This window comes from Mugil cephalus, chromosome 12 (genome assembly GCF_022458985.1).
Source record: "Mugil cephalus isolate CIBA_MC_2020 chromosome 12, CIBA_Mcephalus_1.1, whole genome shotgun sequence".
NCBI lineage: Eukaryota > Metazoa > Chordata > Actinopteri > Mugiliformes > Mugilidae > Mugil > Mugil cephalus.
Genome location: NC_061781.1, coordinates 14,002,341 through 14,015,373, shown reverse-complemented (window position 1 = coordinate 14,015,373; position 13,033 = coordinate 14,002,341). Strand labels below are relative to the sequence as shown.

The window sequence follows — 13,033 nt, the reverse complement described above, 5'->3', positions numbered from 1 at the left end:
TATGGAAATTTGAGTTAATTTCCCGCTTCTTCTGATATCAGGTGTGATCGTCGTAACGACTGTGGAGACAGCAGCGACGAGCAGGGGTGCACCTACCAGCCTTGCCAGCAGCACCAGTTCACCTGCCAGAACGGCCGCTGCGTGTCCCATGACTTTGTCTGCGATGGCGACAATGACTGCGGGGATCAGTCTGATGAGCTGGAGCACATGTGCCACACACCAGTACCCACATGCCCACCTGGAGAGTTCAGATGTGACAACGGACACTGTATTCCAGCGAGCCGGGTGTGCGACAGGAGTGATGACTGCTCTGACAACAGCGATGAAAAAGGATGTGGTGAGTGTTAAGAAATGTTGGCAGCACTTAAATTAATCAGTACGCTTGCGCATGCTCTTTGTTATAGAGGAAATATATACTGAGTTCTGGAAGTGATGTGGGCAAAGACAGCCACAAATGTTCACAGAAATGTTGTTGGATGGCTCTCATACTTTTCTCTCTGTAGGTATCAATGAGTGCACGGACCCGTCCATTCATCACTGCGATCACAACTGCACAGACACACCTACCAGCTTCATCTGCACCTGTCGCCCCGGCTACCGCCTCATGTCCGACAGCAAGACATGTGACGACGTCAACGAGTGCGCGGAGACACCCAGCGTGTGCAGCCAGGTCTGCGAAAACACCGTCGGCTCCTACGTGTGCAAGTGTGCGCCGGGATTCCTCCGAGAGCCGGATGGGCACCGTTGCCGTCAGAACAGCAACATCTCGCCCTACCTCATCTTCAGCAACCGCTACTACCTGAGGAACCTGTCGACAGACGGGCAGGCCTACTCTCTCATCCTGCAGGGTCTGACCAGCGTGGTTGCCATGGACTTTGATCGCGTCGACAAGCGTTTCTACTGGATCGATGTGAGCCGCAGGGTGATAGAGAGGATGTCCTTCAACGGCAGCAACAGAGAGGTGGTGGTCAGCGGAGTTCTGCATGGGGAAGGCCTTGCAGTTGATTGGGTAGCCAGGAAACTGTACTGGGTGGACAGCTTTCTGGATTGTCTCAAAGTGTCTGAACTCGATGGACGCTTTGTCAGGAAACTGGCTGAACACTGCGTCGACACCAATAACACCTACTGCTTTGAAAACCCCAGAGGCATTGTGTTACACCCCAAATATGGGTAAGGAATCAATTTGTATACCAGCAGCTTATCAGCGTATTGGTATGGCCAGTATTCTGTGACTTTGGTGCTCTTTTTAGATGTATTGGCTTCTCACAACATACTGGTAACAGCTTATGTCGAAATGATGTGCAGAATTATTATGTGTCTTTGACCTGACTTTGTTTTGACTCTGTTTATTAGTAAAACCATTACGAGGATCATTAAGGAGGTCGTGACAATGCCAATTAGTTCAGATTTAAGATTTAAACCTACCCATAATTCCTTTAATTCACCATAATAAACTGTTCACATACTGTATGTTAAATTGTATTATATAGAGTCAGACTTTCTGGATGGGGTTAGCAATGAATTGAACTGTGGCATTTATTGGTTCACCAAACAATAAGTGGGAATAATATATTTATTGTGAGACTACATATTTGGCCGCCAGAATACACTGGGCACCGCCATATTATAATCAATCATAAGGGATTTTTCAATAAATTAAAATATTATTCTTAAATTCTTAAAGCTGGTATTGACAGGGTTTGATGAAGGCTTTGTTAACAACTAAATATGTTTAAAAATACTTTTCTTTAGCTAATCTGTAGAAGTTACCTAAAGCAATTATTCTTGTTCTCTGATAGATATGTATACTGGACAGACTGGGGAGACAAGGCCTTCATAGGTCGCGTTGGGATGGATGGAACCAACAAAACAGCCATCATCACCACAAAGGTGGAGTGGCCAAATGGTATCACAATTGACTACACCAATGACATGCTCTACTGGTCCGACGCTCATCTCAACTACATTGAGTAAGTTTATCACAAAGCGGTCCCGTTCTTTCAGTCTGCAGTAAAATAAAACTGGTAACCCTTCTTCCTATTTCTTTTGTAAGATACTCCGACTTGAATGGTCAGCACAGACACACGGTGTACGATGGAGTTTTGCCGCACCCTTTTGCCCTGACTGTGTTTGAGGACACTGTGTATTGGACCGACTGGAACACACGCACAGTGGAAAAAGGCAACAAATATGACGGCTCTGGTCGCGAAGCCCTAGTTAACACCACACACAGGCCATTTGACATCCACGTGTGCCATCCTTACAGACAGCCCATTGGTGAGTAGAGGCGCAGGCGTTCGCGGCGCCCTAAACAATACCAGGCCTGTGTTTGCTCAGTTGCGCTGAACTGATATTCTACGACCGACTGTGTCTCTTCCTCTCGTAGTGAACAACCCCTGTGCTGTGAACAATGGAGGCTGTTCTCACCTGTGCTTGATCCGTCATGGGGGGCGAGAACACACCTGTGAGTGCCCCGACCATTTCCTGGCTGTCCAAATAAGAGGTGTGACCCGATGCCTTCCCATGTGCAGCAGCACTCAGTACAGATGTGCTAACAATGAACGGTTTGTCAAGTTTCCTTCCATGTGTGGCATGCTCAATGTGCTTTTGATGTGATGTGCAGAATTTAGTGAAACGGTCATAAACAAACAGACCACTAATGGTAATGGTTGTGTCATGGTTTTGTCCTAATGATGTTCCTGTCACAAAACATGTCTGCTTACATCTTTGACATTACCTTATTTATAGCTGATTCATCCATCATTTGTCTTTTCAAGAACATAAATATACTGTCTTTGCGTTGGAGCTACAGCACCCCCTGCTGTTATAAGGACATAATGCATGGTTTTAAACAACATACTGAATTTGCTATATATGCTTTCCATAAAATATGTGCTCATATGCAGCAATAATGTCAACACTGTCTACAGATGTTCTTGGCAAAGGTTTTACATATTTATACATTTACACTTGTGCTTGAACATACACATGTGCATTTATCTTTTAAACTCATTTATATTATCTCAGCCTTCCTGAAAGTAGGAGTTTTTTATATACGATGCAGATACTGTAGGTGTTAAGCAATCTGCTGCGGACCAAGAGTACATTTCTCAACTCATGGGTTCATTACATGATGCAAAGCTTATGCCCTGTCTCTGTTTCAATAGCTGTATTCCCATCTGGTGGAAATGTGATGGACAGAGAGACTGCAGGGACGGTTCTGACGAGCCCTCCACCTGCCCGCCACGCCACTGCAGGCTTGGTCAGTTTCAGTGCAAAGACGGAAACTGCACCAGTCCGCACTTCCTGTGTAATACCAACCACGACTGTCCTGACGGCTCAGATGAAGATGCTGTGCTCTGTGGTGAGTTTTATGTCCGTCGTGTATTTTTAACCCTTTTATCGCAATTGTTACCACACGATTGAACTTTTTTGTAGTAGTATTATTGGACAATAAAATGCTTAATTTCTCATTTTGTACCTATTTTCTAATCATTGGTAGACATTCAGTTTGTAAGATACACAATTTTGCCCATGTGTGAACACATTATATATCCAAATATCTAAGTTGTGGCTTTTATACTTATTGAGCTATAGTGCTTTTGAACAGATGACTATAGCTCAAAAATATATAATACAGACTAATCGTATTTCTTAGTGTTGAAGTCAAAGGGTGAAAGTGGTTTTACTGAATTTCATAAGTTTGCCTTATAGTCCACATTTGTGTTACTAATGACATCATAATTTTAAATGTATTTCTTTCACCTGTGATTGTGTTTTCCTTGTAGCTGCACATCAGTGTGAGACTCACCAGTGGCAGTGCGCTAACAAGCGGTGCATTCCCGAGTCGTGGCAGTGCGATGGTGAGGACGACTGCGGTGATCAGTCCGACGAGGACCCTGCCCACTGTTCCACCAGGACCTGTCGGCCCGGACAGTTCAAGTGCCGCAACGGACGCTGCATCCCTCAGAGCTGGAAGTGTGACGTTGATGACGATTGTGGTGACAATTCTGATGAACCATTAGAGGAGTGCAGTAAGTTTACAGTTTCTTTCTCTTTTCTTTTTACATTACTTATGCATTTGTATTACAGAGAAACTAAAATCTGCATCCTAAGTCTGAGTCTTAGCTCAGATCAAGATGTAATGAAGAAAAAAATGCAAATTCAACTCAAATTCTGATCGATAGATATCGAAAATAGCCTAGTCCCCGTCTTAATTAACACTCAGGGTACCTTTTCCACAGTGGGACCAGGATATCGATGTGACAACCACACAGAATTTGACTGCAGGACCAACTACCGCTGCGTGCCGCTTTGGTCAGTTTGCAATGGCCACGATGACTGCAGAGACAACAGCGATGAGCAGGGCTGTGGTGAGTCTTTGACAACAATCCCCAAGACAGACCTCACAGTCAGGTCCAGGTCCTGTGGAATTTATCAACCCATCAAATCTCATGTTAAATATTTCTGGAGAAGATAAGAAAATCGCAGGATTGAAACAAGACATTTGCTCATGGAGTGAGTGACGGGTAATTAGCTAACACCTCAGTCTCATGTGAAACATTACACAGTGGTGGTGGGAGGTGCTGATGGAGAACGTCTCACCACTCACCCTCCCCCACGGTTTGCCGCTCCCTGAGAGCGCCGCAGATTTATGAACCGTCCATCGGTATAAGTCCACATAAATGTGTGCATGGGTGTGTGCGCTGTTGCTCTGTCCTTGCGTGGGGGCAGGGTTCACACAAGTCTCTTTGTACTTGCTACGATCCAAACACACTCGCAGCGGTCCTCCCGTCTCTTATCGGAGGCCCTCACTCCATTAGTGCCATGCTTGCGCAGGAGGGGAGATCTGCGCTAATCTTCCCATAAGAATGCAGCAGATGGGCCAGGTGGAGGGCTACGAGGGCAGGACTAGCTAACACCGCGCTATCTTTGACCCCCAGCACCGTGTGGTAGAGACGGCTCAGACCAGCTCTGCTCCACTCCTCTCCCCTCTGTGCTTCTCATCTCCTGCTGTCTTATCCTCTTCAGACGTACACTGGCATGGATAGAGGTCACCCATCTGTCTCTGGGAGTCTGCTCTCCTCCCTCCGTGACTTTTGCAGTTTAATTAAAAAAACATCATGTCTTTCCTTTCTTTATTTCATGGCACATTCACTATCACTTAACTGCGTTTAAATCACGTCTTATCACATCACGGTCTTACTGTGCTTAAATTAAATCCCTCATATAAAGTTTATTATACTATATGTTAAAGCCATTGAGGTGAAAAATGAGAAAGTGTCTTTGTAACAATAAATGTAATGTGCAATATTTAGTAAATTCAACTTAGTAATAACTACACACACTTAAATTTGGATAAATTCAACTGGATAGTCTTACTATGAATCAAAGCCAATGATTGGTCCATGCTGCAGCAATCAGTTCCCATCAGAGTGACTCCTGGACCAACTTTCCACCTCAGAAATGTTGTGGGCTTGGGAAGTACAGCTGACTTTCAAGCTAGACAGAATGTATTTTGTATGAGAATCTACTAGAGTAAGAGGTTGTTCGTAGACAGCTCCTAGTCATAGTCAGTGGTATTGCGCTTTAAATCATTCACGTACTGACTTTGATTTGGCTATTTTGTTTTCTGCATGATTAGGCATGAGGGTAGACTCAAATTAGCAACACATTTAGAGAATGCAGTTTTTCGGATTATGCCTCCTCCATTGGTATTTTTCCCAGTATCCATTCATTAATACACAATAAAAACCGACCAGCAGGCTAGCGCTTAGCTACCAGCTAGCAACCAACGAGAAGACACCAGCTAACTAGCCTAGCCAACAGCAGTAGGTAAGAAGTGATGGGGATATGCGACTCAACCAACACTTCTCCCCAACAAGGCAAACACAGTTAGAAACCCAGTCCAACGAGAGAAAAAAGAAAAAGAAAACGTCCAGCAGCTACCAACTAGCAACCGACGAGAAGACACCAGCTAACTAGCCTAGCCAACTGCAGTAGCAGTAGTAACAGTAGCCGTAAATTTAGTTTATGTGTAAATGTAATTTGTCTTTTGCCTATTTATAGGTGTCTAACTCACACTGATTAGAATATGGCCAAGTATTTATTTAGCAGTTTTCTGAGTGCCTTCTTCTTGCGGATATGTTCATGCAAAATCATGTTGTATTATGTCACTTTACATTCTTGTAAAGAAGTGCCTCATTCTGTGTGTCACAAAGCAAAATGCATCTTATTTAATTGGACATAATGGCTTAAAAACATTGCTGTAACGTGCCTCCTCTTCTCCCAGACGAAGTGACCTGTGATCCCAGTGGGGACTTCCGCTGTGACAACCACCGCTGCATCCCGCTGAGATGGAAGTGCGACGGGGATGACGACTGTGGGGACAACTCAGATGAGCGCAGCTGCAGTGAGTGATGCCCACTTTCACGTGTAAACACACACTCAACAATTTGTGTTTGATTAACACTTTTACTAAAGCTCCAGCCCTGCAAATTGTCCAAATGGGAACGTGTTGATCGCGAAGAATAGCCTTCATTTTATCTGACAGCAGGGAGTTTTTGTACGGGGCTCGACACTTCTGCCGACAGTGGAGCGCTGAGAGAGGTAGTCTTATCAGCTGCTAGAGAAACAGGCCGTCCTCCTGTGTCAGAAAGAGGGAGTCAAGGAGGTTGTCACCCCCTGCCCTGGAGAATTTAAACATGTCTGAGGATATGCCAGTTAATAAGGATAATGCAACTTCTCAAAGAGAGAAACAGTGATGCTAAATCAAAGTGGTTCGGCTCCTTGTGTTGTTTGCCTCCACTGAGCTCGAGCTCACTGCACAGTAATGGCTGCTCATACAGCTGTGTGAGATTGTTTACTGTTACAATGTGGAAGGGAACAATACAGAACATTTGAATCACAGAAATTGGTCAAATCTGGGCAAACTAAGGAGAAAGAAATCCCACTCGAGCTTATATTTTTAAACCAGCATAAAGCTGTGCTTGGATTTCACATTGTTTAATTTTGGTTTCCATGTTTTCTCCCAGCGCCACGCGCGTGCACCGAGAGCGAGTTTCGTTGCGATAATCTGCGCTGCATTCCCAACCGTTGGGTCTGTGACCATGACAACGACTGTGAGGACAACTCGGATGAAAGGGACTGTGGTAAGTGGAGGCTCTTTGTTTTGGCTCGGGATCTGGCTGTTTGTGAGTAACGGAGGGCCGCACTAAACAAAGAACCAATAAAACATCCAAGTTTTGAGGCATAGACAGACAGGACCACCAACGGGCATTTATTCAGATGGAGTTTATTCAGTCTGCTACAAATGAAAGAGTTGTACAATGCACTGAGTACAGGACAGATCGCTGCTGTAGAAGCTCGAGTCTCACTGGAAATGGTATATGTAAATGTTATTCTTAATTAAATAAAGTCTTTCACATACAATAGGAAATAAATAACATTTAGGTAATGCTTTAAAATGTAGCTTTTAAACCATATTTGTGCTTGTTTGGCTTTTGCAGAGTTGCGCACTTGTCACCCTGGTTACTTCCAGTGTGGCAGCGGACACTGTATCGCCGAACGTTTCAAGTGCGATGGCAACGCCGACTGCCTGGACTTCACAGATGAGGCTTCATGCCGTGAGTGCCTCACGTCATGACGGCGAGTTTTGGTTGCTGATATTTAGCTGAGACAGATTTAGTTTTTGACCAAATGGTTCTGACTTTCAGCGACCCGCTTTCCCAACGGCACATACTGCCCCCCCTTCCTGTTTGAATGCAAGAACCACGTGTGCGTCCAGCCTCACTGGAAATGCGACGGAGACAATGACTGCGGAGACAACTCAGACGAGGAGCTTCACCTCTGCTGTAACATATATATACTCATTCAATCCATTTATATTTTTGCGCCAGCTGTCAAACGCACATCATCATGTCAGTCATGTTAAACAGATTATTTTGGATATGGTAAGGTTGCTTTAAGGTTTCCTTCACGTCTCCTTCATCCTCAGTGGACATCCAGTGTGAGCTTCCGTTCCGTTTCCGCTGTGACAACAACCGTTGCATCTACAGCCACGAGTTGTGTAACTCTGTGGACGACTGCGGCGACGGCTCCGATGAGAGACAGGAAAACTGTGAGAATAACACTTACGGTCACAAAGCCTCTTTTATCTTCTCAATCTGAAGTATTTCAGACTACATCTTTTAACTTAAATAATGGCGTGGACAATAGTTTTACTCTGCACTTTTTTCTTCACGTAGGTCAAAGACCGACACATGGACCCTGCACAGATGACGAGTACAAGTGTAGTAATGGACAGTGCATCCCTCTGCAGTACGCCTGTGATGACTACGACGACTGTGGAGACCAGACAGATGAGCTCGGCTGCCGTAAGTAACAGTAACAGAGAGTATATTAGTAAATCCCAAATTACCCAAATATAAAAAGTGTAAAATATTAGGTATAAATTTCAGATTGTAGATGTAGAAAAAGAACAAATCTTGGAGTAAATGTATCCAGTATGTGTATAATGCAATGGAAAACTCTGACTAGAGATAATAAAAAAACACTGAGTACAGGTATAAAATTATCTATGTGACTGTTCAGTTTAACATTCGGTGCTTGTGTTTTCATCCGCTTGTTTCAGACGATGACAGCAGGCACACGTGCACTTCCAACATCTGTGAACACAACTGTACTGACCTGGCAGAGGGAGGCTTCCTCTGCTCCTGTAGGCCTGGTTACAAGGCCAGATCCACAGAAAAGCACACCTGTGAAGGTAAACAGCGCACTCATTAGTGGTTCATGTGCTCAGTCCTTGTAAACGCCGACACATTTAATTAATTCATGCCTTTTTTTTCTGTCTTTTTTTTCCCCTTCTCCTCTTTTCTCTCGGGGGGAGCAGACGTGAATGAGTGTGAAGTGTATGGGACTTGTCCTCAGGATTGCAAAAACACAAAAGGCAGTTACGAGTGTTTCTGCGCTCAAGGCTTTCTCTCGTTTGGTGAGCCGCCTGGGACTGAGTGTGCCGCTCAAGGTACTGAAAAACTGAAAAAGAGTGTGAATGATTCGTGGTAATTCTCATCAAAGCTCAGCTCCTAAGTTAACGTCATTTGCCGCGTCTCGTTCTCCGTGTAGGAAACCCGCCAGTGCTGCTTTTGCCAGACAATGTTCGCATCCGTCGTTTCAACCTGTCCTCTGAGCAGTATTCAGACTATGTGGACAACGCCGAGCACATCCAAGCCTTGGACTACCTGTGGGATCCGGAGGGCGAAGGCCTCAGTAAGCAGTGCTCTTTTAACGTTAATAGTCACAGTGAGCGTAGCCATAAAAAGGTTTAATAATCTCTGCCGTGTTGCGCTGCAGGTATTGTTTATTGGACAGTTCTGGGTCGTGGATCCAACTTTGGCTCCATCAAACGTGCCTATATGACCACATTCAACGACCACGGCAACAATCCCGTGAAAGACGTGGATCTGAACCTGCGCTACGTCGCTAACCCCGACGGCATCGCCGTGGACTGGGTGGGCAGGTAATCCACGAGGATTAAACCTTCACGCTTGTACCGTGGAGTCGCTGTTATTCTTGCTCACAATTCTTTAAATCACTTCTCGCAGACACATTTACTGGACAGACTCGGGGACCAATCGGATTGAAGTGGCCAAGCTGGATGGGCGGTACAGGAAGTGGTTGATCCACACCGACCTGGATCAGCCTGCTGCCATTGTTGTGAATCCATCGCTCGGGTATGAGGCTGTATGCAGCTTTTGTTTTGGAAAGACAAAAAGCTTTGTGTGGAAAAAAACTGAGCTGAGTTTCCGTGGTTGTTTTATGTGCAGGATGATGTACTGGACAGACTGGGGCAGGAATCCCAGAATAGAGTCGGCGTGGATGGACGGTCAGGGCAGAAAGGTGCTGGTGGGAGAGGAGGACCTGGGCTGGCCTACAGGGCTGGCTCTGGACTATCTGAACGGAAACAGAATCTACTGGTGTGACTCGAAAGAGAACATCATTGAGTCCATGAAGCCTGACGGCACAGACAGAAAGATCGTCATATCGGGAGGTCAGGACTTTGAGGCGCGTCGAGTGTTTTGACTCAGATCAAGCTGAAAGAACATGCACTGATGGTTATTATTCAACTCTGTTCCAGATATTGGGCATCCCTACAGCCTGGACGTGTTTGAGGGACATGTGTACTGGACGACGAAAGACAAAGGGGAAGTGTGGAAAACGAGCAAGTTTGGGAGAGGAAATAAAGTGAAGGTCCTAACCATCAACCCCTGGCTGACGCAAGTCCGTATTTACCAGGAGCACCGGCACAACCAGTCAGGTCAGAGCAATATTTCTTATAGAATTAAGAAAAAAAATCACAAAACAAGCTCAATACCGCCTTAAAGTGAGCTGTGTGACACCATAACAATAAGCCTAAGAAGGCCAACGCACCAAGATTTCAAATTACTGCTGCAGTAGTTAGCGGCTAGAAAAAAGAGCACAGTCTCCTTGCAGTAAGAAGGGAAATTTTAATGCAACTGGAAAAGGTTTTAGTCAGAATGAGGACATTTTATGCCTAGTTTTTCTACTTACAGTATATACAGGCTTAGCTTATATTTTAATATGCCCTGAAAACAAACAGTCGTTTTAGTTTGCTACTGATTTGCTATCAGTTGAGTTTAAAGTATAAATATAAAGTATAAATTTGTACGTTTTTCTGACGGTTTTGTTCCTTACGTTCGATTAACCTTCAGTTCCCAACCCTTGTAAGAACGTGTGCAGTCACCTCTGCCTCCTCCGGCCCGGCGGTTACACCTGCACCTGCCCGCAAGGCTCCTCGCCGATGGGGAGTGACTCCAACCAGTGCGACGCAGGTAAATGGCCAGACTGCATGTAACTGTGTTAACTGCGATGTCGCACCTGAGTTTGCATTCATAAATCCGTTCTCCATGTGTGCCTGGCTGCCCCTGCGTGACGTCACTCTATTGTTGTTGTTGTTGGTGACTCCCTGCCTGCCTGGCTTTTGCTCCTGCAGCCATTGAGGCTCCTGTTGCAATGCCCCTTGCATGTCGATGCATGAACGGCGGAACCTGCTACACTGATGAAGGGGGTCTGCCCAAGTGCAAGTGAGTTTAGCTGCAGGTTTATCTGTAACGTCTGTAACGTCTCATATGTTTGGTATTCCATCTTATTCACTCATATATTTTTTTTTTAAAGATTTGTTTTTATGTGTTTCGATGATTTTGTGTAGATGTCCGTACGGCTATGTGGGCAGCTACTGTGAGATGGGGAAGTCGAGGGGTGCTCCAGCAGGAACAGGTACAGTTAATCACCTGTTATCTAACCTGTATTTATTCCTATAGTTTAATACTTGCATCCTTAAACTTAGGCGTAAGTTGCATCCCTTTTTTAACATGTGTGCAGTGTTTGACATTTGATCTCGGCCAAGAAAAACAACCTGGTCCAGCAGCTGCTGAGGTGTTCAAATCACACATTTACTTAATAAATGGTCAAATAATTGATCAACCTTTAACAAGAGGCCATCTAGAAGTCATAGCAGTAATAGTCTAGTCAGCAGAAGAACGTTAGGAGTATTAATAATCTGCACCTTATCCAAAAAAACAAAAAACAAACTGCAGGTCTGGTTGTTTCAGCTTGTCTTTTGGATAAACTATGACCCGGTTCACTGGGAACCTTCACAGACGATCTTCACCTACATAACACTCTTGGTTTTTAACTCTTTTTCTTTAGCTGTAGCCGTTCTTCTCGCAGTCATTATCATCCTGATCACTGGAGCTTTGGCAGTCGGGGTTTTCCTCAACTACAAACGAACGGGATCGTTCATCCCCTCCATTCCCAAACTACCCAGGTATCTTTAACCGTTTCATTCAAAGTGTGTTTTCATTCATTAAACTGTGCTGAAGCTCGCTGTACAGACCCTTAAGCTGAGGCTGTGTTTTGCTTTCGTGCAGCCTGAGCAGTCTTGTGAAGTCAGCCGACAACGGGAACGGGGTCACGTTTCACTCGGGGGATAATGTCGATCTCGGGCCGTCGCACATCGGAGTGTCATTCATTGACACGGCCATGCAGATGGTGAGTTGTGGATTTGTACGCGTTAGCTGTTAATTAATAATTTCCCAAGTCACTAAAAGTGAACTATCAGCATTTCTGACAAACATCATTTGTGGTACTGATTGACAACGCCAGCTCCAGAACTGCTGACATTAGCAACATCTTAAAAACAAATTAGTCGCGTGTCTTTTAATGTTCAGCAGCGGACGTAAACACAGTGTGACCAATACTGTTTCCCTACAGGACGACAATTTTGCCATGGAAGCTGGGAGACAGCCAATCACGTTTGAGAACCCGCTGTATGCCACTACTCCTGCAACTGGTGACGCTGCCGTCATTCATGCCACACAGGTAAGTTTTTTTTTTTTTTTTAATTATTAAATGCTCCCACTTTTCTTGTGACATTAGTCACAAGAAGTTCTCCCCTGGTACCCATGTTTCAGCACAAATTCTCTCATTATTAAACAGTCTAGCCGCTATCTTTTCCAACTAATTATCCTCCATTGCTTTATTGATCTTGAATATAATCTGACTAGCAGCTAAAATAACAACAGTGTGTCAGCGTCTGTAGCTGTTGTCGATGTGAAACCGTGCGCTTGTTAACAGGTGACTGTCAACGTGAGCGGGGAGCAGCTGGAGAACAACTTTGTGAACCCGGCGTACCGAGGAGACCAGAGCGTTGGCGTCGTGAACACGTCCGCTGTCAGCGCCAAACCTGCTCAGGTGACTGTCTTACATGCAGTTTGTTCAGATGCACCGATCAGCCGCAACATCGTAACATTATAATCTCTGCGCGAATAACTCTCACGTGTCAGGAGGTCGGATGTATTAAACAGCAAGTGGACATGTTGTCCTCCAAGTTAACGAAGCACGTGAAATTGATAAGTGAGTGATTTTTGATAGTGGCCAAATGCGGGTGGCTAGATGACTGGGTCGGAGCATCTCCGAAACTGCAGCTCTTTTGGCGAGGTGTTCCTGTTCTGCA

At 45.0% G+C, this 13,033-nt stretch overlaps 1 protein-coding gene across 4 annotated transcripts in view; it reads left to right on the top strand.

The window, feature by feature from the left end:
- Positions 1-13,033, top strand: part of lrp2a (low density lipoprotein receptor-related protein 2a) — a 43,886-nt gene that overhangs the window by 29,110 nt on the left and 1,743 nt on the right. For all 4 annotated transcript variants that reach the window (XM_047600699.1, XM_047600702.1, XM_047600700.1 and 1 more), the window contains 28 exons: positions 42-337; positions 504-1,170; positions 1,800-1,970; positions 2,054-2,277; positions 2,387-2,564; positions 3,168-3,364; positions 3,789-4,034; positions 4,245-4,373; positions 6,293-6,412; positions 7,035-7,151; positions 7,509-7,625; positions 7,716-7,853; positions 7,997-8,119; positions 8,247-8,375; positions 8,633-8,764; positions 8,891-9,022; positions 9,124-9,267; positions 9,352-9,517; positions 9,603-9,731; positions 9,825-10,048; positions 10,136-10,315; positions 10,731-10,850; positions 11,012-11,102; positions 11,228-11,295; positions 11,728-11,845; positions 11,949-12,069; positions 12,292-12,399; positions 12,655-12,771. In XM_047600699.1, coding sequence (XP_047456655.1) covers positions 42-337; positions 504-1,170; positions 1,800-1,970; positions 2,054-2,277; positions 2,387-2,564; positions 3,168-3,364; positions 3,789-4,034; positions 4,245-4,373; positions 6,293-6,412; positions 7,035-7,151; positions 7,509-7,625; positions 7,716-7,853; positions 7,997-8,119; positions 8,247-8,375; positions 8,633-8,764; positions 8,891-9,022; positions 9,124-9,267; positions 9,352-9,517; positions 9,603-9,731; positions 9,825-10,048; positions 10,136-10,315; positions 10,731-10,850; positions 11,012-11,102; positions 11,228-11,295; positions 11,728-11,845; positions 11,949-12,069; positions 12,292-12,399; positions 12,655-12,771 — 4,702 coding nt within the window. The remainder of the gene's footprint in view (positions 1-41; positions 338-503; positions 1,171-1,799; positions 1,971-2,053; positions 2,278-2,386; positions 2,565-3,167; positions 3,365-3,788; positions 4,035-4,244; positions 4,374-6,292; positions 6,413-7,034; positions 7,152-7,508; positions 7,626-7,715; positions 7,854-7,996; positions 8,120-8,246; positions 8,376-8,632; positions 8,765-8,890; positions 9,023-9,123; positions 9,268-9,351; positions 9,518-9,602; positions 9,732-9,824; positions 10,049-10,135; positions 10,316-10,730; positions 10,851-11,011; positions 11,103-11,227; positions 11,296-11,727; positions 11,846-11,948; positions 12,070-12,291; positions 12,400-12,654; positions 12,772-13,033) is intronic.